General features: G+C 45.0%; 1 protein-coding gene across 2 annotated transcripts in view; it reads left to right on the forward strand.

Annotated features, from left to right (window-relative positions):
- GPC1 (glypican 1) overlaps window positions 1–19,872 on the forward strand; it is a 199,841-nt gene that overhangs the window by 89,971 nt on the left and 89,998 nt on the right. For both annotated transcript variants that reach the window (XM_041416300.1, XM_041416301.1), the window contains exon 2: window positions 11,376–11,534. In XM_041416300.1, coding sequence (XP_041272234.1) covers window positions 11,376–11,534 — 159 coding nt within the window. The remainder of the gene's footprint in view (window positions 1–11,375; window positions 11,535–19,872) is intronic.

The raw sequence follows: 19,872 nt of genomic DNA on the forward strand, positions 1-19,872 counted from the left end.
GGCATGCAGTGACAGCCAGGCAGGATGCCCCGAGGCTGCTGTACCTTTCTGGAGTGTGGTCCATATGTGTGAAAGCAAATCTCATTCATGCCCAGGCATGCTGAACGCCTAGGATGCTTCAGCCAAAGCTAGTTGGAAAAGAGTGGATGCATTCCTCTGATGTTCTTAAAAATGCAAACAGCAGTCTTTTTCTTGAGTAGCTGAAAATGCTGTGAAATGCTCTGTTTAGTTTTGTCTGGGATAAAATGTTCCACAGGGATGTTTCTCCTGTCTCTTTCCCTTCCTCACGATTCCTGTGAGTGATTCCCACCATACTTTTTGTTCATGCTGAAACGTGAGCCCTAGTGGAAGTGTCAGGCAAGGAGGAAACAGGCAGGTGAACACAGAGCTTAGGGCTGAGTACAGCAAAAAGTAATCTCTTATAATCCCTGGAAAATGTTCTTTCAAAGCAAAAAGATGTAAAGAAATCCAACAGCTCTATCCCATGAGATGTAAACCCATCTTTGGCATTAGGTGGGTATGCAGGTTTACTCAGGATGTCAAGGTTCCTTACTGCATTAAGTTAACAGTGCAGGTATGAATGTTCATGGGTACGTCCAGAGGAAAGTTGTGTTGTAACTGTTGTGGGAATCAAACTACAAGTTTTTAAAACTTCTGTTTGAAATCCCCTCCTAAATTGATATTTTTGGTCCCATTAACCACACAGAGACATGCACAGAAATCAAACAGCACACTGAAGTGATTTTTGTTTCTTTCATAAGTAGTGTTACAGCCTCAGAAGTGAGAGGGGAATTGAAAGTGGGGGCAGAAAAAAAAATCTTTAAACGGTTTCAAAAAATAAAAAATCCTTGCTCTAAAATGTCTACTGCCAAATTTCATCACAGACTAATTCCTTGCAGCTGAGCTGCAAACCTCTATGAAAATAGGGGTTTACAGTGGAAACACTGACTAACTATAGCTGTGCAGTGCCATGAATAATGACGCTCTAATTACGCCTTACGATTTACCAAGACCTGCTTTCTGTGTAGCTGTTGCTGGTTTGGGGAGCAAGGTCTTTTTTTTCTTGACTGTGGTTTGCTTCTTTTTGTTCATATTGTGTTGGCACATAGTTTTTGAAAAGCTTTTCTCTGAAGGGAACTGGGCAGACAGCTATGATTAAGTATGAAATGATTGGTTGAGCTGTTTGTCAAAGTTATAAATAGGATACCACACAAACCCAACACTAATCTCACTGAAAGACAGATACTGGCAACATTTCTTAGTCATCTGTTCCTGACGCTCAGGGGAGAACAGCTACACTTCCATTAAGTTTTCAAACAGAAGTTGCCTAAAATACATTTCTCTGGTAAAATTTTGGGCATATGCACTGTAAGCCACACTGAGATCTAGCAGGGTGTTGGAGGTTTAAATGTTCACCCCAGTTTAAACCTGGTCCTCTGGATCCAGCCCTCTGTGTAGGGGTGAAAGGTGATGGTTTGATGTTTGTGGAAGCAAAGAAGCAGTTCTGGCAGGACCAGGCTGATGTCCTCATCCCCTCATACCCCTGGATTAATTTTAAGGGCAGAAGAGGAGGTCCCTAGGGATGTCCTCTGCATCTTCAGGTTTACAGGCATCTTTATTAATCTGCTTTTGGAAGATCAGATGGAGGCATAAAAAGAAGAGCAGTGGCACAGGTTTCACTTATGTGCGTCTGCAACCAGAAGGGAAAGGCAGCATATTGAATTCCTTCTGCTGCAGATCTCTCACACAGCAGCTTCTGCAGACTCCAGCCTGGATGCTGCTCCTTGTCCACCCCAGTTCTGCATCAGCTGCACCCGTTCTGTCAAACTGGAAGTCTGCAATTCCTTGTTCCCACAGGGTAACCCCATATTTGCCGTTTGCTTTCATGGTGCCCCAAATTGTAGGGAAGGGATCCACAGTTCGGCACTTTTACTGCTGGCCAAAACATTCATGAGACAATTAAAGCAAAGCAATAGCTGAAGGAGAGCCAAGCATTTCTGGGGCTGAAAAAAGCTTCAAATTGCAAAGTGAAAAAGCCCACAGCAATCAGAACTTGCCCCTCCAATCCTGCACCTTCCCACATCCCTGCCAACACATACAGCAAGGAGTTTTAGAGGAAGTATAAGCACTTCTAATTTATGGCATAAGTCAACAACTCTTCATAGGTGAAGTCTCTTAATTTTTTTACAGAAATCTAAAAAAGTATTATCTTTAATTTGTGGGGTTTAGACAATTCAGACATGCATGTTTTTATTTTTAGCTTTGGTAAGTGTACACACGTCTATGGAATTTCAGATTAATGAGCTTCATTTAACCTAATCTCTTAAATTTTGAGTCATGGACATTTTGGCTTTGCAAACTCTCAGAATCAGATTCAGGTCCAAAAACTTTGTTTAAGAGCTGTTTAAAAATAAGGGTTTTTGCAAATTCAGGAGTCACTTTCATTCTTACCAGCAGAGTAATTGAGAGGGTTTTTAGCTTCCTGATTTTCCCCTGGGAGATCTTTGTTGCTGGAGAGTAAGACCCTCCTTGTGTGCATAGAGCAGCTCACCTGGGTGAGCTGGCAGCCAGGAATGGGGCTCACCAGGGTGGGCAGCAGTGGGCTGTGCCCTGTGCAGCCTTCCCAGCCTTCTGCTCTGCTGTGGTACATCCTGCTCATCCCAGTGTGCTGTAAGGGTGGCAGAGGGGTAAGGAACAGGGAGTGCCCTCCAGGAGCCCAGGGTTGAGCGTGCAGCTGAAACCCAGAAAGATGATTTTCATGTTTTTCACACCAGCATCAACTGCTTGAGTTTTGCTGGAGTTGAAGGGCAATGTTCTCTAATTGCTGACTTCTCCGTGATAGGTTAATACAGGTTTGTTCTTTGCACTGAAATGATTGGGACCAGCCATGAGCACTCCCCATTCTTGAGCACTGGTTTTACAAGCTTGCTGAAGCTCTTTAGTCTCGGTCTCAAACCAGCCCCAAGTGCAGTATCACTATTTTCCTTTCAGAGCTTTAGCAAGTGAACTGGAAAAGCCTTTTGGTTTTGTCCCTTCCTCAAGTTCCTGACATGGCTTATATAAACTCTTGCCCCAAAGTTCAGGGTTTTTTAATGGAGAATAAACCAAAGGCCTTCAGCTCTTAAACTTCTTAGTGTGAGCTACATCTTTACTACCCAGATTCCTTTTGGAGTCTGATCCTACAGGCAGTGAGTTTCCAGGCAGGAGGAAGAGCTTACAGTTTCTCCAATAGACATTTTTCTGAGAAGAAGCTAGTAAAAAAATTCTGCTTAATTAATTGCTTTGCCTCTTATGTAATAACATATTTATGTTGTTATGAAGCCTGCAGTGAAGCTGCATCTGATAAGAGTGATAGGTTTCCAGTTTGATCTTATTTTAGATTGCAGCAAACTGAGGATAAAAAGACTCTTTGTTCCAAGAAGAAAAAACAGAACCAAACATCTGGTGAGAAGCTGATGTGCTCAAGACAACTCTGAAAGAGGTTGATAGTGATGAATTGTGACACACAACTTCAATAGGTCCCCACAAGTGTTATGTGAAAAGACAAGATAATTCTTCCCTTGTCTAAGATTCATGTTTAAAGTTTTCTGTTTTTCGGGGAAGGGGAGATGAAAGAGTGTAACAGTGCACTCCCTGTGTGTTTCTCCATGATTCTTGCAAATGGTCTAGTTTGGACTGAAGGCTTCTTTCAGGATTGATTTACTTGGAGAGTGTTAATTGTAGACCATGTCCTAACTCCCAGTGGAAGCCTTTCATAATGGATCATCTCCTGTAGCAGTCCTTCTCAGAAGCACCCCCACTGTGTGTCCAGTGCCCAGAAGAGGATCTGGGAGTGTTGGATTCAGTGTGTTCAGTCAGTTCTGCTAGCTGGAGGTCTTTCACTGCTTGTGGTACATGTGGATTTGGCCCTTGTTCTTTCATTCCTCTCTCAACCGCTGAAAAAGATATTTTCTACTGCAAATTATAAAGCATTTCCTACTCTGTCCTTAAATACAGGCTTGGATTGTTTCACCCTGTGCTGATTCCTGTTGTGTGTGCACAGCTCAGAGGCAGAGTCAGGCCCATGTAGCTAAAGGCAGGTCCTGAGAGAAACTGGGGCAGCAGAGTGATGGGAAGGGGTATTCTGTTTCATTCAGAAAGACACTCCCAAAACCCAAAGGAGCAATGCGTGGGTGAAGTGCTTTCATGCAGAGCTTTTCACTAAGAATCAAGTCTGTTGTCAGCACTTGTGACATTTTCTCTGTTCCCTTCCTCTGGGCAGTTTGCCACTGTAACATACACAGATGACATTAGGATTTGCAGACTGTCGTTTCTGGAGGCACTCTTATCTAATCTGTACTTAGTATTTTTCCAGGACATGGAGGTGGCTCTTTCTCCTCTGTTAATTAACTTTTTTTTTGCCCATGTTTGCCTGTCTTATAAATTCCTCTGACATCAGGGTCTAGGATTAAACAAATTGATTCCACATTTCCAGTGTGTGTGAGTTTGACACTGAGCTGACAGCCTCAGAGCCTGAAGTATTTAGACACACGAACAGAGCAAATAGAGAGGGAAGTGCTGTTCAGCCTCCTCCACATGCTCCTGCCAGGCTCCCTGTTTGAGCAGCCTGTGTCAGTACGAATGGGGCAGTCCCAAAGTCCTCCCACCCATCAGTGGGTTTCTGCTCGAGGTGCCAGTTGTGACATTTGTCAGAAGTACCTGTATTTATTCACTGTGTCAGGTTTTCACTGTAATGCAATTACGGAACAGCAGTAACCTGGTAGGGAGCCAACTCCATGCAGTAGCCAGATTAAGTTGTCTTATTTGGTTAACAGTATTTTGATAGTTTATTAAATCCTAGTAGGAGTAGAAAGATAAGAGTGGAAAGAACAAATCTTATGGATTATCTGCTCTTGGTTGTTCACTCCTGTTGGTATAATCCTGGTCTGAATGATGAGCTGTGGGAACAAGCGTTTAATGTTTTGCTATTGTCCCATCTTAAACATGTGCATTGCTTTATCAGAATAAGCATATTCTCTAGCTATTTTTTTCCAGTTTGCTGTTTTTATCACTGATGTGGAACATGGTGCTTGCTTTCTTTATCTGGAACGAAAACATTAGTTCATCTCAGATAGCACAAGCTATTTGATCAGCCTTCAGATGGCAAAGCATTACAAAAGCTGCTGACATGGGACAAATCCAGACCTGTGGCGTGCAGCTTGAAAAGACTTCATGCCCTTGTTTTCAGTCCCCCGAGATAACCAGCTACTCACCCAGCAGCAGCAAAGAGGTAGGACTGATTGTGCCAGAGATAAACCCCTCTCTCCTTACTGAGGCCAGAGGCGGCAGGGATGTGCATGGGGTCACCGGTGTGGATGCAGTGGTGAGAGAGCCCCTGCATCCTCTGCAGTCCTGCTCCTGTGTCAGCTGTGACACTGCTCTGTGCTGGCCTTGGGCCAGCTGAGATTAGCCTGGGTCTTGCCTCAGCAGGAGCTGAGGTCCATGAGTGATTCCTGTGGGGCGCTGGTGAAGCAGACAGCTTCCCTGTGGCTCCACCTTGCTGCATTAGCTCCCAGGCCAGCTCAGCCGAGATGTCCCTGAGTCCATGGCAGGGCTGGTTTCCAGCTGCACCCTGCCACCTCTGCTTCTCATCCTGGGAGTGCATCTTGCTAGCAAGTGCAGGAAAATAAGGACTTCACTTGAGCACAGCTCTTCCTCATGACCATATTCTGCCCCCTCTTTCTGGGCCAGCCCACAGCCCTGCCCCACTTTGCTGTCCTCTGCCTGCAGTATCACTGGGACCAGGGAGAACATGGTTCAGTGCATTTTGATCACAGTGTTTGCTGTGTGATACTTGATATTCAGGCCTGCTGTGACTCCCCTGACATTATGTGCAAACTGAAGCCAAAATGATGATACTCTTAATACATAATCAGAAAATAGAAGATATCGTATTTTGCCAACAGCTGACTGCAAATCAAAGAAACAGGCTATACAGCTAACATCTGCCTTTGCAATATGGGAAAAGATCTGATTTTCACTCTGCTTAATAGAGCAGTCTGATCTCTGGTTCAGTTTGATGGCAGCAGCTACAACAGGAGATGAGCTGTACAGGTGGCCGCCTTACAGGTGTTATGGGGTGTAGGTGTTTGGCAGAGCTTGCCAGCAGGTGGTTCTCAGTGAAAAGGGCACGAAGAGCTCTTCCTAGGCTGGTCAGCCAGGACTGTCTCCTAGTCCAAATGTTTTTGGGGTACCCTCTTTCCCCTTAGGAGTTATCTGTGGCAAGATTGGGATTCAAGGTAGCATAATGGTACCAGTGCTGGCTATGCTGCCAGCTGCTTATTAGCACGTGCCACGCTGTGTTCTCTGTAAAGATGTGTATTTGAAGATGAATGGGGACAGGAACACCTGAAGCAGGAAAAGCTGGGAGGCATAAGGAAAGGAATTTACTTTCATTGCACTCTCTCTTTGCAAGGTATTTTTAACATCTGTACCACCTTCAGGCTCATTTTGCATCAGCTGTAGACACTCTGACATGGTTTTAAAAAAAAAAAAAAAAGAGAACCCGTATTCTACACTACACTGTTTTGTCCTCAGTTCCTGGCTGTGATGCTCATTAGCCTGGACGGGATTTAGGTGTGAAGAAGGAGAGGCCAGCAGAACAGTCATGCCTGCCAGGGACAGTAGGAGAGGACTGGAGCTCCTCAGCTGCCAGGTGCTCTCAGGCTCTCTGGCTCTACCTGGCCAGGGGCTGTGTCCTGACATCCCTGCCATGCCTGGCATGCCTTGCACTTCAGCAGGCCTGATTGCCTGAGACATGTCCACCCAGAAACCCCCCAAGAGGGAGCTTGGGCTGGAGTCATTCCTGGCATGGGGGGCTGGACTGAGGCTAGGAGCATGAAATGAGCTGTTGGAACAGTTTGGAGAGCGAGTGGGAGGAGGGTTACAAATATGAGGGAAGAATTATGATGGATTTATCACAGCCTGAAATAAATTAACCTCTGGGAGGAATTATTTTGTAATAATTTGCATTTAGATACTCTGACACAGCCACATAACCCCAAACCTTCTGCAAACATTGTAATTAATTCAATCTCCAACATCCTGTGAGAGGGATAGAAATAGCACCATTTACATGGTTAAAGGAGCCAAGGACTCTTCTCTCAGTATTGCATTTTGCACCCCTGGGACTGCCCTTCTGTCTTGTTTCCAGAGCCTCCTAGTGGGGTGAAAGGCAGGAGCAGTGAGCAGCTGGAGAGCTTTCCTGGGCACAGCTAGCTGAGCTCCTGAGTGTTACAGCACACAGCCCGTGGCAGGCAGCCCAGGGAGCCCGTGTGGGCAGGGCAGACAGACTGGAGCACACGGCAGAAGAAGCTGGAAGCTGAGCCCTGTCAAAGCTGAGCCCTGTCTCAGCTCCTACTAGTGGTGGCTGGGTGGCTGTGGGCAGGGCTGTTCCCCTGCAGGGACCCTGGGCCTAACTCCATCCCTAAGTGGGAAGTGGTCAAGTGATTTAATATTCAGCACTCTGAAGTGCAGTAATGAATTTGATAGCCAAAATGATCTGCTATCCCAGCCAGCTTGAGAGGGTGTTTCAAGGACAATCCAAGCCTGTAGCTATGCAGTGGGATATTCTCTTTTCATCAGCCTCCTGCCTATTCTTTTCCATTCCAGGACAGTTAATCATAAATGTGATAATTGCTTGATGCTGTTTTCCTGCCTGCTCTACCCTGTTTCCAAGGGACCATGCATTCGGTGGGTTACATCCCACCCCGGCTTCAGCAGCTTTTGCAGGACAGCTGGCTCTTCCAGGGAGACCCAGATTTAACCACCTTGACTCTGGAAGGTTTGGGCAAGCTGATTGTTTTCAGAACATCTCAAGATGCATCTTCTCTTACTTACAGATGTGTTGTAAATCCAGGGTTCTCTGGGCGTCACCCAGAGCTGTTCTTGGTCACTGGAAGCACATCTGTCATCCTCAAGGAGATTTGAGCAGCCCTCCCTTTGCTGCCAGTTTGCTTTTGCCATGCCTTTCTGCTTTCTGCATAGCTCTTGCAGGGGTGGGAGCACGTGCTGTCCAGCAAATGGTGAGCAACAGGTCAGCTGTACACAGGGAGAACTTGAGTGGCACAGCAGCGGGCAGAGGACACACCCTGTGTCCTGCATCATGGAGATTTACTCCTCTAAAACACCTCTGGCTCTCTGTAGGTACCTGCAGATGTCTCCTGCCAAGTGAACCCAGGGATATTTATAGTGCAAGCTTCAGCAATAGGACAAAGGCAGGTTGGCAAACAAAGGGACTTTGAAATATAAGGAGAACCAAAATATGCTCTGGAGCACATTTATTTTGGAATCAATAGAAAAAGGTTAAATAATAATAGTGAATGTTTCCAGGGTGGGTCAGGTTAAAAATCAAAGAAAGCAAAGCATGTTCACAGGGCTGTAAGACTGTTCTGTTTGTGCTGAGTTTGAGTTACATAGATAAATGATGAAAACTCTGCTTCCCACTGAGATAGAGTGTGGTGGTGCTGAGCACCACACAAACACCTGCTGAGTACCTTACAAACACCTGCAGAAAGCTAAGATAAATGCTACTCCAAAAGGGATTGAAACTGCTCGGAGTTCAAGAATGGAAACAGTTCTATATTCAATTCACAAAGTTGTGTAAAATCAACCAATTTCAGCTCTGGGTGTGATTTTCCCTCTGCTTTCTGCCTGTTTTTCCCCTGTCCCCCTCGGTTGTGCGGAGGCTGAGGTGTCACAGCGGAGTTGGAGCCATCCTGCTCAGACACGCTGTGCCTCGCCCGGGCTGGGAGTGCACCGAGCGTCTGTCTGGACGTGTCCCATTTTAATTAGCACAGCTCTCACCGCTGCTGCTCCTCAGTGTCCCTCAGGGAGCTCGGGCACGGGGCTCTTCCTCCCCTCCTCTCTTCCTGGGGGCAATCCCCACAGCTTCCCCCTTGGTTTCTGCAGCCTGTGCAGGGAGCCTGCCGCAAGGGCAGCTTTGGTGAGCACGTTGCTGTCTCCTTGCAGGGAACATCCATGTTTGCTCTCCCAGTTTCAGGCATGAATCCTGCCTGACTCCTGTTGGCAGCAGGCCGGGAAATGGGAGATCCCCAGGATTCCCTCTGATTTGACTCAGTTTCCCAAAGCTGGGCAGTTGTAAAGGGCTGTCGGAGGCTTTGCCTGAGCCTGCCAGCCCTGGTGGGTAATGGCGCCGAGGAAATGGCGGGAGTGCTTGTGTTGTTGAGTGCAAGGCCTTGAGCATGGCCAGGACCTCACCATCAAAATTCACCATCAACTGGTGAACTGGTGAATTCATCAACAGCTGAGGAGGTAAAGGCACTTCTGAAAAATGCTGGGACCCCCTGGGGTCCATTTTTTTGTTGATTCTCAGAGAGGCCAGGCCCTCTTAAGGCCTCGCTTTGTCCTGAGGGCATCGAGGCCCTCATGGACTGATGCATCCCACAGTAAAACTGCTGTGCACAAAACTTCCGTCCTTGCCAGAAATCCTGCGGCAGCAGAAACAGGATGGAAAAAGCCGGACAAGAAAAAGGTTTTTTTTAATTTGCCGTGACAGGAATCAAAGCCATGTCTTGTCAAAAAATTCCAGCTCCCTTTTCCTGCCTGTCTGTCACATGTCAGCAGCCCTGACGCTGTACAGATAAATACAGCTTTACAGAAGGGAGCCCAGGGAACAACTCAGAACAATCCAGTTCGTGAGGGAAGGAGAGGCTCAGGCAAGCCCTGGAACTGAGCTTGCCTTTGGTGTGGCAGGCATGGAGCCACATGTTATTTATATTTGACTCTTGAGGTTTTACAGTGAAGCAAGTTGCTGCTTTTCCTGCCGCTTTGGGCACTGGTGGGGACAGAGAGTGGGTCCCAAGGGAGATGGGCAACCCCAAGGACACACCACCCTGACACTCCTCTCAGCTGGGAGCACAACACAAGGCTGGAGATGGGAGTTTCTCTCCTAGAGAAGCTGGTGGACAGGAGGACTGCCAGTGAAGATGCCCATAGTAACCTGTTTGCCAAGGACAGCTCAACCCACACCCTGCAGCGGTTGCTCAAGGTTCATCTGTGAGCAGGAATCCAACGGCCAGCAAAATATAAATTCATCCTGAATGGCTTCTGCCTAAAATACATCAACTACAGAACACTCCAGTTGCTCTTAGGCTGCTAATGAGATAACTTTCACAAGGGTAGGACACATGCCCATTTTCAGAGACCCTTTACCACCTGTTTGCCAAGAGCTTTACACTCGAAATAGCTAAGGACTGTAATGGGAAACTCTGGAGGCTGTGCAGGTTCAGGATTTGAAGCTGTTTAGACACACAAGGTAAAACAAAATTTTAAAGATGTTTAGGCTCAGCTGTGACATTAAGACAGTAGTCCTATAAAAGTGCCAGCAAAATCACTGGCAATCCCAATCAAATTATCTTAAACATGGTAACTGCTTGGTAATTGGTTTATCTCAGAACATGCTTGGAACAAGAGGGGTATTTTATTTAATTTTGTTTAATAAATGTTTGATTTCATTCAAATGAATTCTTATTGCTTGGGTAAAGAGAAACATAGGGTGTGTTTGCAGGTGGATGTGTCTTTGTAAGGACTCATAAGAACTTGAGCAATTATTTTTAAAATGTTGCTGACTTTGCTTGTGCAAACACTTGCTTCTCCACAGTAAAGAAATTGCAGAGGGCAGTACAAGCTCCATACTGGAGAATTTTTTGATTTGCCTGCTGAGACCTCTTACCTTTCCCATTCTTCCTTATAGGAAAGAGTGATTTTCAATCAGTGATTGTCAGAGCAACCTTTTTTGGGGTGGTTTTGTCTCTTTCTGGGAGATAATTTTTTCACTGAAAATTTCAATACGTGTGGAGGGGAATTAGCCATGCAAATTCCAGTGACATTCATCACATCTCTGTATCGTGAAAACTTCTCCCTAGCCTCGCCTCTCTGGTTAAGGAAATGCCTTCTCAGCCTATATTTGGTAGAGCAGGGAGCGCTTTGGTGCTGCTTCTTTCTTTCCTTACAAAGCAGTTTCAAATGGCTGTCCTGATGTACATATTAAGTCTAATGAGTACAGCTGTCATTTAATCAGACTTCCATGTCTTCTGGGATTCTAGGACAGACTTTCCCTTCTCCTTGCTCCATATATGAATTTTTTTTCTTGCTTCTTCTTCCCTCACAGTCAACAGTGAGAAAATTTGTGCCTGCACTGACACCAAGCACTGTATTAAAGTGGAAGAACTCAAATTAGGTGGTAATTTTGTCAGAAAGACCTGATGCAGATCCAGGTTACCAGGGAGCTGGGATATTTTTAAGCTGAGATTGTCCAGCATTAAATTCTCCCTTTTGCAGACCTGGCCATTAAACTGCATTTTGTCTCATTTTAGGGGAGCACCTGCGAATCTGTCCACAAGGCTACACCTGCTGCACCAGCGAGATGGAGGAGAACTTTGCAAACAAAAGCCGAAGTGAATTTGAAGCCATGATGAAAGAGGCTGGTCGCTCTGTGCAGGCCATCCTAACAGCACAGCACAGAAGCTTTGACAGTAAGTAAAACCTGCTTCCCTCTGCTCAGGATCCAGTTACTGCTCAGTTTTCCAGGCACTGTTGGAGCCAGGAGTTGGTGTTTGACACGCTTTTCTCTGCATCTCACTCAACAGTTTGCATGAAGTATTGAGCTGCTGGAGTTGTAGGAATTGTACTTCTGGCAGTGTTTCTGTAAGACCAAGGCATTTTGAGATCTCCATTTCAGAGCAGCCACTGGAGGATGCTGGCAGACCCTGGTGTGCCTTGGCACCGACACAGCTGTGACAGGCATGCTGTAATCAGCTCCTACCACAGTGGAGTTGCATTTGAGGCAGTGATGTAAAACCTGGCACTGTGCCCTGAACTGTAAGTTGAACAATACTGCAAAGGTGACTGGATAGCCCTCAGTAGGTGGGAAGAGTTTAAGGAGACATGGATTTTTCTTGCCCTTTCCATGTAGGTTGCAAGTGAAAAGGAGGTTAGTTCATATTGGATGCTTACAATTGTCAGTTTCACTCAAACATCAGGAAATGTTACAGAGCAGGAAAGCTCTTAGAGACTGTGGTGCATAAGATGTTGTGGACAAACATTCTCTCCAAAGTCCAGTATCCCTCCTAACCTAAGCAAAGGCTAAGGATGGCTCTCCTACTTTTATTGTTCCCTGAAAAATCCATTTTGCAGTGCACAGTAAGCCTGGAGGTCTGAAGGCCACTGTAAATAAATGGTTTACTGACAAAATTGAGATGACCTGTGATTCAGAAACTGTATCCATTATCAGATTTTGAAGAAGGTCAGACACTTAGAATCATGGCCCTCCTAACTTTATCAACAGTCATCATCACAGAGTTACCATGAAAAGGAGTCGGGGAAAGAAGCTGTAATAGCCAGAAAGGTGGAACTGGAAATTCAAGTAGTAAATAATAGAGCTAAAGAAATAAGCCTGACCTTCAGGCTTATAACCAAGATGAAGTGCTTTTACACTAAATAGGAAGAAAAGGCAGTGCATCTCTGCAAAAGGCATTGTGTGTGTGGCCAAGGTTGGCCACAGCAAAGGCATTCCTTTATAAGCTCAAAATTAATTGATTTTCACCTGCTTTAAAAGGTGACAATCAGGATTTTTAAAAGAGCCTGACAATGGTGGTTGTTCAGACTGATGTCTGAATGGGACCTGGCATAGCTGCTGCTGAGCACAATCCCCAATCTCTGAAATCTAGCCCTTCACAGGAGTTAGTGCCTATCTCTGCACTCCCTGTCAGAGCACTGGCTGCAGTATCTGCTCTTTATTTTCACCACAGCCACTCCAAAGAGCAGAGTTCTGCATCTGTCATGTAAGAGAGTGCAAAATTTGATGGAAGTTTTGAGGATTATACTAATAAGCAGAAATTTCCTAGTAAAGAACTGGTTTAATCTAAGTGTGATGTTTTGGTGGATTATTAATAATAATAACAGCAGTAAGAGAAACAGTAAGCAAAACAAAGTATATAAAAGGGAGATGCTTGTGTTGTCAGTTAGAGACATTTGGTTTTATTCCCCAGTATTTTATTTTATTTTGGTTTTGTTCCACAGAATTTTACAAAGAAAGAGCTTTATTTCTGTGGTGCATGCGCAAGTTTCTTTTAAGTATCAAACAAAGTAGATGTTCAATAAGCCAAGTATTACTTCTACAGACCATAATGCAGAGATCATTGGTGTTCTGTAGTGGAAACAACCTCACTTGAGCCCACAGGCCAGGAAGATGTCTCCTGCTCCCATTATACCCTTTTCATGTGCTTAACTACCCTTGTAATCAATACAGAGTTCATAATTTATGCAAGACGTGATTAAAAAAATCATCATTGTGTCTCAGTTTCAAGCATGACTTTACCTTTAAATAGTACTATTAATTTTTCTTTAGCTACTGCATAAATGGTTTGAAATTGAGGGACTTCTGGTGATGGGGTAATGGGATCACCTCAGCTCCTGAAACAATGCCACAGAAACTTCCCTAGCTTCCAAGAAATGTTATTAATCTCACAGTTAACAAGACTTTTTGCAGGTAGTGCTGCTTAGAGCTGCTCAATAACAGAGCTTTCTTATGTCAAATGCATGAGCTCTAGTCTTGCTGGCACCGCATGCCTGATTTTGTTGGATTTCCTCAGTGGCAGCTTGGAGTGCAGCTTCTGGGGTTTCAGAGCTATCGATGCACAGCTTGTCCTCACATTAGTGATTTCATTTGGCCTTAGGAGGAGGCAGAGAGGCTCCACTGGATGGGGATGTCCAACCCATTCTCAAAGTATTTGTAGCCTGGAGATCAGATTATTCATGTATTCTCTGCTAGCAGGTGTGGCACACTGAACTTCAGGCCTGGAGCTGTCTTATTTTTGGATTCATCACAGCAAATCTTGTGCCTGTACTCTTACTGCTGATCATGGCAATAGTCTCTACTTGTAAATTCCCCAAGCTCCAGATAGAAAATAGCAAGGCTACAGCAATCTGCCTCTAAAGTAATGTTCTCCATGCTTGTGGTCAACATTTCGCTTTGGAGAGTAATTCATCCTTGCAGGTTGTGGTCTGTAAAGCCCTAAATTGTCAGCACGCCTCTGCTCTGAGCTGCAGCTTTGTGGTGTTGCAAGGAATTACAGAGTCTATTGTTTCAGTCTCCCAGGCTGCTTTTAGGGCAAGCATTTTGTGTCCAAGAGATGACTGCCCTTTATCTCATACAAAGTACTTTTAGAGAAAATGCACGTGTGACATGCAATAAGTGTAGCCATATATTCAAAAGTGAGGTGTGTAGAATTGGATCCTACGGTCTGAGTGCTCTCTCTGCACAGCAGAGGACACATGGCTGGAGATGCCCTTCCTCCAGGATCTGCCAGGGCTAAATTTAAACAGCCTATGGTATTGCTTAGCTGCTTACCAGCACATTTGTTGTTTTGCTCTATGTTACTGTAGTTAGCAGAATTTGGAGACATAAGTTGCAAGCTATACATGTGGTCATAGGCTTGCTGTTTAACCTTTTAACAGAAAAGGTAGCATTTTGCTCTACAACAATTGGTTTTAATTTAAAAAAAAAGAAAAAGAGCCAGAAGAATGTGTGATGGGAGCATATGCTTTTGATAACTCAGTGCTAGGGAGGATGTTGTGGTCAGAGTATAGGTATTTCATTATCAGGATTAAAGGCACAAATTCTTTGTTAATTCTGATGGCCCAGGGCTCTTGGTCAGACAGGGAGGGAAATGTAGTTACCTGGGAGCAGGGCCTGTTGCAGAGACCTACTTGAGGCTGCTAGGTTGGTTTTGGTTGGCATTTATTTGCCTGAAAAATTGTATATAGCCTATACTTAGAAAGAAAAACATGAATAATAAAAATAAAAAGAAGCTGGGGGTCTTAAAGGGAGTTGGGATACAGCCTCTGTTGAGACTGGTACTAAATACTGTTTTAAAGGTGCTTCCAGCACTGATTGCAGAGTGTGCTTCTTTTCAAACTGTTATCTTGTCAGTGATTGGGGAAATTTCAGTATCTATTATTACAAAATTAAATACGCTGACAAGGAGCTTTGTCCACACAGTGGTTCAGAATACAGATGTGAGGTGGCTGTGCCCCCTCTGACAGCTGCAGAACAGGACTGGCTCTTCAGTTGTACTGGGAGAGAATTACAAACATTGCTCAGGTCCAGGGGAGATTGCTGTGGAAAATAAGCTTTTTTTTTGCATATCACACAACTGGATGTCAGTGTTGCTCACAATCATGGGAATTCTGAACTCCTGTCCTTCCCAGTACAAATTAAACTTGTACTTCCATAAGCTATTGCAGCAATGAGCCTGGAAAAACTTCTGGGCTGTTCAGGAAAGGCTCTAGAAATGATTTGTGGTGCCTGGTTAAAGCAGTCCCTTTCCAAGGGTAAAGAGGGAACAAGACCAAGCAGTGCTTGGAGTGACAGCGAGGGGCTGCAAGTAGCAAGGAACAAGGCTGTTTTTCTAATCTTTGTGAAACCTCAATTGTGAGAGTATAATCTTTGTCTTTCTGTTTTCTCCCTTTTCCCCCACTTAAATCACTTTTTAATAATACTGCAATGTTGCGCCAATCTTTCCTTTTGGTGCACTTAGCAAGCAGTCCCTGTGTGACTGCTGACCTTTAGCTGTGAGCCAGGAAATCTGTCCTTTCAGAATTGTTTCATGTTTTCAGGAAATATCAACAAGCCAAAACAAAAAACCTTGGCGTTTAGTCCACACTGCACAGTCTAAAAATGATTTGTAGCTCTCATAAAATCTGTGATTTTTAAGCTGTGACAATCAAATGCAGATTAAAAATTTTGTATTTTATAACTGGCTGGTCACTGAAAAGCTGATGTCATGTAAAAGCTTTCATAATGTCCAGTCTTGGTAGCTGGAAACTGCATATACAGAAACACGGACCATGCAGATAATTAACATTATTTGAGAGTTAGTTTCAGACAGTTACATATTTCTTATGGCGATGAATCATTGTTTTAAATGTTACAAGGTGGGAAACGTCCTAGAAGCTGTTACACACTGATGGTTAAAATTTTACAGATTTCTAAAGGTCCCTTGTTTAAAGTTCAACCAAATGTGTCTTTGTCAGAGGATCTGAGTTATATAACCCTCAGTACCTACAGCTGCAGCCCCTAAAAGCACTGTTGGAGAGAGGCATATATAAATATTTTTTTTTACATTCATATATACTGTGGATGCTTAAGGAAGCTGATCAGGAGGTTGTGGAGTAAGCCCCGGCAGGCAGAGCTCTGTTCTGGACTACAAAATCCAGACCTGAATCTGAATTTTGCTGGCATTTCCTCAGTTGATAAGAACATCAACCAAGACCTGATGACCTGAAATTTTAAAGTATCTGAATTTGGTGGCCTATGCACCAAAAGATATATTCTGAGAGATGCAGGACTTCTCTGTGCAGGAAATGATTGACACAAGACCTGAGCAAGGTTTGTCTGGGCCACCAGGGCTGCAGTGCCTGTGTCCCCAGATGTGTTGTCCCAAAAGCACTCTCCACACTTGCTGTGTCCTGCTGCCACTGCTCTCGGCCATGGGTGTTGCCTGGAGGCATCACACGGTTTGGTGAGGGGCTGTCTAAAAGATACCGTTTATGTAGAAACAGGGCAGAAGGGACTGGTTCCCTTAAAATGTGGAAATGCTGCTGTGTTTAGAAATAAGTCCTTTTGTTTCAGAGGTTGTGGAAGGGAGCACTTGTGGAGTGAGCAGAATTGCTCCAGTGGTCGCGGGCTGTGCTCTATGAGCTGCCTGCCTCCCGATGCCCCTGGCACCAGCACTGGCTGCTCCCTAGGGCCAGGAATTTGAGTTAGGACTTCAAATGTATTGCTTTTGATCCAGAAACCCCTAATTGCCTGGGAGCACTCTTTCTTGTGGTGACTCCCCAGGCCAGGGCTCTGCCCTGAAATTGTGGTGTGTGGCTCAGTTGGTGGCCTTGGCATGGGCTCAGCACTGTGGGAGAGCTCTGACCTCTGAGGCATCCTCGGGCAGGTGGGAGGCAGCAGGGCTCCCAGCACCCCATGGACAGCAGGCTGAGCTGTCCCTCTGGATATGTGCTGGGGACATGGCATGGCTTCCACAGCTCTCCACCTGAGCTTTGTCTTTTCTAACATCAATCTTGCGTTGGCTGCCTGCTGTCTCCCACTGAACATCCACAATGAAACGGATGGACATGCATGGACATTTTTTTCCAAATGGAAAGGAATGAGTGGACCTCTAGGTCCACTCATTCCTTTCCATTTCAGCTCCTGAACAAAAAGCTGGTAAGAGTCAGGGAGACTGAGTTAGAGGGGGGACTGAAGGGCAGGAAGATGTTTGATCTTTTTTTCTAGTGGTGTGACAAAGGAATAGGAGGAAAAGAAACCTGTGAATGAGTTTCTCTCACTGAGTGTTCATCACCTGAACTGCATTTTTCTGACAGGCCAGGGGCAACCTTTTTGGTAAAATTGCACTATTGAAAACACCATTGTTTTGTGCCTCTTTCTGCACAGTGCTTCGACAGCATCATTCAGAAGAAGCCCATTTGTCCTACAGCTTTACCTCTGGGATGCGTTGTCAAAAGGATTTAGAGGCCATCAAAGATGATTCCTCTGGCTTCCATGGACTTCCTTCCCTTAGGGTTGGTTTGAGGACAATACAGACAGAGAGAGCACCTCCTTTAAGCTGAAATAAAAAAGCAGAGTCTCAGGTGGATCCAGGACAGAGAAACAAATATGGGGGTTCCCTTGGAGGTGTCCATAGGAAAAAGGCAGCAAACACCCATGCTCACTTCATATCTTGTTCCCCCCAAGGAACGACCTTAAAAAACAGCCCAGCACAAAACAGGATTGATGCTAGCCAGGCTGTCACTCCCCCACAGTCAGAGTCCAGAGAAAGGAGACGCTTTCATGTGTGGTGCTGAACATCTCATTTGGTATTTATGGGTTCCTGGAATGGGGTGCGGTGTCTGCCGAGGTGCATTCCTGGGCAGACAAGATTAATCCTGACAGGTCCCTGCCTCGGGGAAGCAAACGCTTCGGCTCACCTGTAAGAGCTCCAGCACCTGGAGTTTTCTCTCTCCTTACAGCCACTTTTCTTCACATATAATCTGGAAGGCTCTACTCTGTGCTGCAGGGTATATTGCAATGTACGTGCAGGCAGCACTTTGCTGAACAGATGGCATAGGTACGATATTCTCTTTTATTGAAAGAAAAGAAAACAAAATGCTGGAGTGGCTGGGATGAGAGCACTGCACTGGGGTGTCTCCTGCAAGGGCCTGCACACCCCAAGAGATGAGCTGCTTCATCCTTCCAAAAGTCAGGTTAGGTGGAAAAGGTACATAAGGCATCTCAATTTCAGCAGCTGTCACCATGTTTTGTCACACACTCAAAAAAAGCTGCCTCTGAATGCTCGGAGAACAGTGAAATGTGCACCTGCTTGGGGCATAAAAGAATGCACCTGCTCTTCTGAGATATGGGATAACACAGGCATATTTTGCAAGAACTTAGTGATAGCCAGATAGTAATCTCAGAAGAAGGTTTTGGCAGAGTTTATTTTAACATTCAGGACACAGTGCATGAATCTCTTCGAAAGCCTCTGATTTCACAAAGCAAGCAGCCAAGCAGCCTAACTTTTATCACAAGTGCTGGTGTTGCCTTCAGTGGCTGCAGAGCCTTACTCCCAGATGGCTGGATGGAAGTCAGGGCAGGGAATGGGAGATGAACAGCTGAGGTTTCTCTGCAGAAGAGCCTGTGTCTTGAACCATTTTATGCTCAGCCATTTTCTAGTTGGTTTACTGGCTTCACATGAAGCAGTTGTCACCCTTCATCTTTCTGATGCCCCGTGTTTCTCCTAAGAGGAAAATAATAGGATTTCCTGGGCTGCTTTTATTGCAAAGAAGCGTAGCTCTTGAATGGATATTTTTGCTCCAGCTTGATGTTTGCCAAGAATCTCATCTCTGTTCCAAGCCAGGTGCTGTGGATATTTGGGAGCATGGGGGGCTTCAGCAACAAGACACTGTCCCCACCTAGAGATCAGCAAACACAATGAGCTGGAAAATACGCTACTGAAATATGTGGCATGTCCTGACATAGGAGCTTGGGTTATTTTGAGTGCTTCAAGATATCTGTTCTCATTTGAGATGGTAAAAGTACTTTGTTCTCTCTCACCAGAAATGCTTGCAGCAAACTGTTGATTCTGCTTTATTAATTATTGCCATTGAAGCAGCATAGAGCCAAGAAGTGCTGTAATGCACTGCAGGGCATCCTGCCTGTCTGAGCCTCAACCTATGGTCCAAGGACTTTGTTTAAAAACAAAAATAAACAAACAAACATCTGGTTTGGAGAAGTGGATCACGGAGGGAAGAGATGAGTGGAAGGTCATACCATAGGTTTGTGCTAGGGATGGGAACAGAGCTCAAGTCCCTGGGTGTGAGTGAGGTGCAGGAGTACCTCTAGTTCATAAGTCTCTCTAGTTCATAAAACAATGATCCTCTTCTAGTAAGACAGCAAAAAACATCATGTCATTCACTGTCTTACAGGGGTTTCTCAACACCCCAGCCTAAGAGGGAATAGGCACTGCCTCTAAATACTCTCTGGTAATTGGTATTTGTGGTTTTTCTGTGCAAGGCCCCTTCTGAACTGGAAGTAATGATCCACATCATGAGAGAGGTCTGCAAACAAGTCGTGTAAATGGGGGCAGGTGTGTAGGAGATTTTTGGTGTCAGGTAACCTGTTGTGATTAGAGGAGTTGATCTGGTTTTTAGACTATAATATGAGTACCAGTAGTGCCAATAAGAGCTTGAAGGTGACGTCTGCCTATGAAAAACAGACTGAGAATTGATTGTCTACAGGGAGACTCAAAGATAATCCTTTTTCTG

The sequence above is a fragment of the Onychostruthus taczanowskii genome, unplaced genomic scaffold, assembly GCF_017590055.1.
Source record: "Onychostruthus taczanowskii isolate IOZ18803 unplaced genomic scaffold, ASM1759005v1 scaffold51, whole genome shotgun sequence".
Classification (NCBI taxonomy): domain Eukaryota; kingdom Metazoa; phylum Chordata; class Aves; order Passeriformes; family Passeridae; genus Onychostruthus; species Onychostruthus taczanowskii.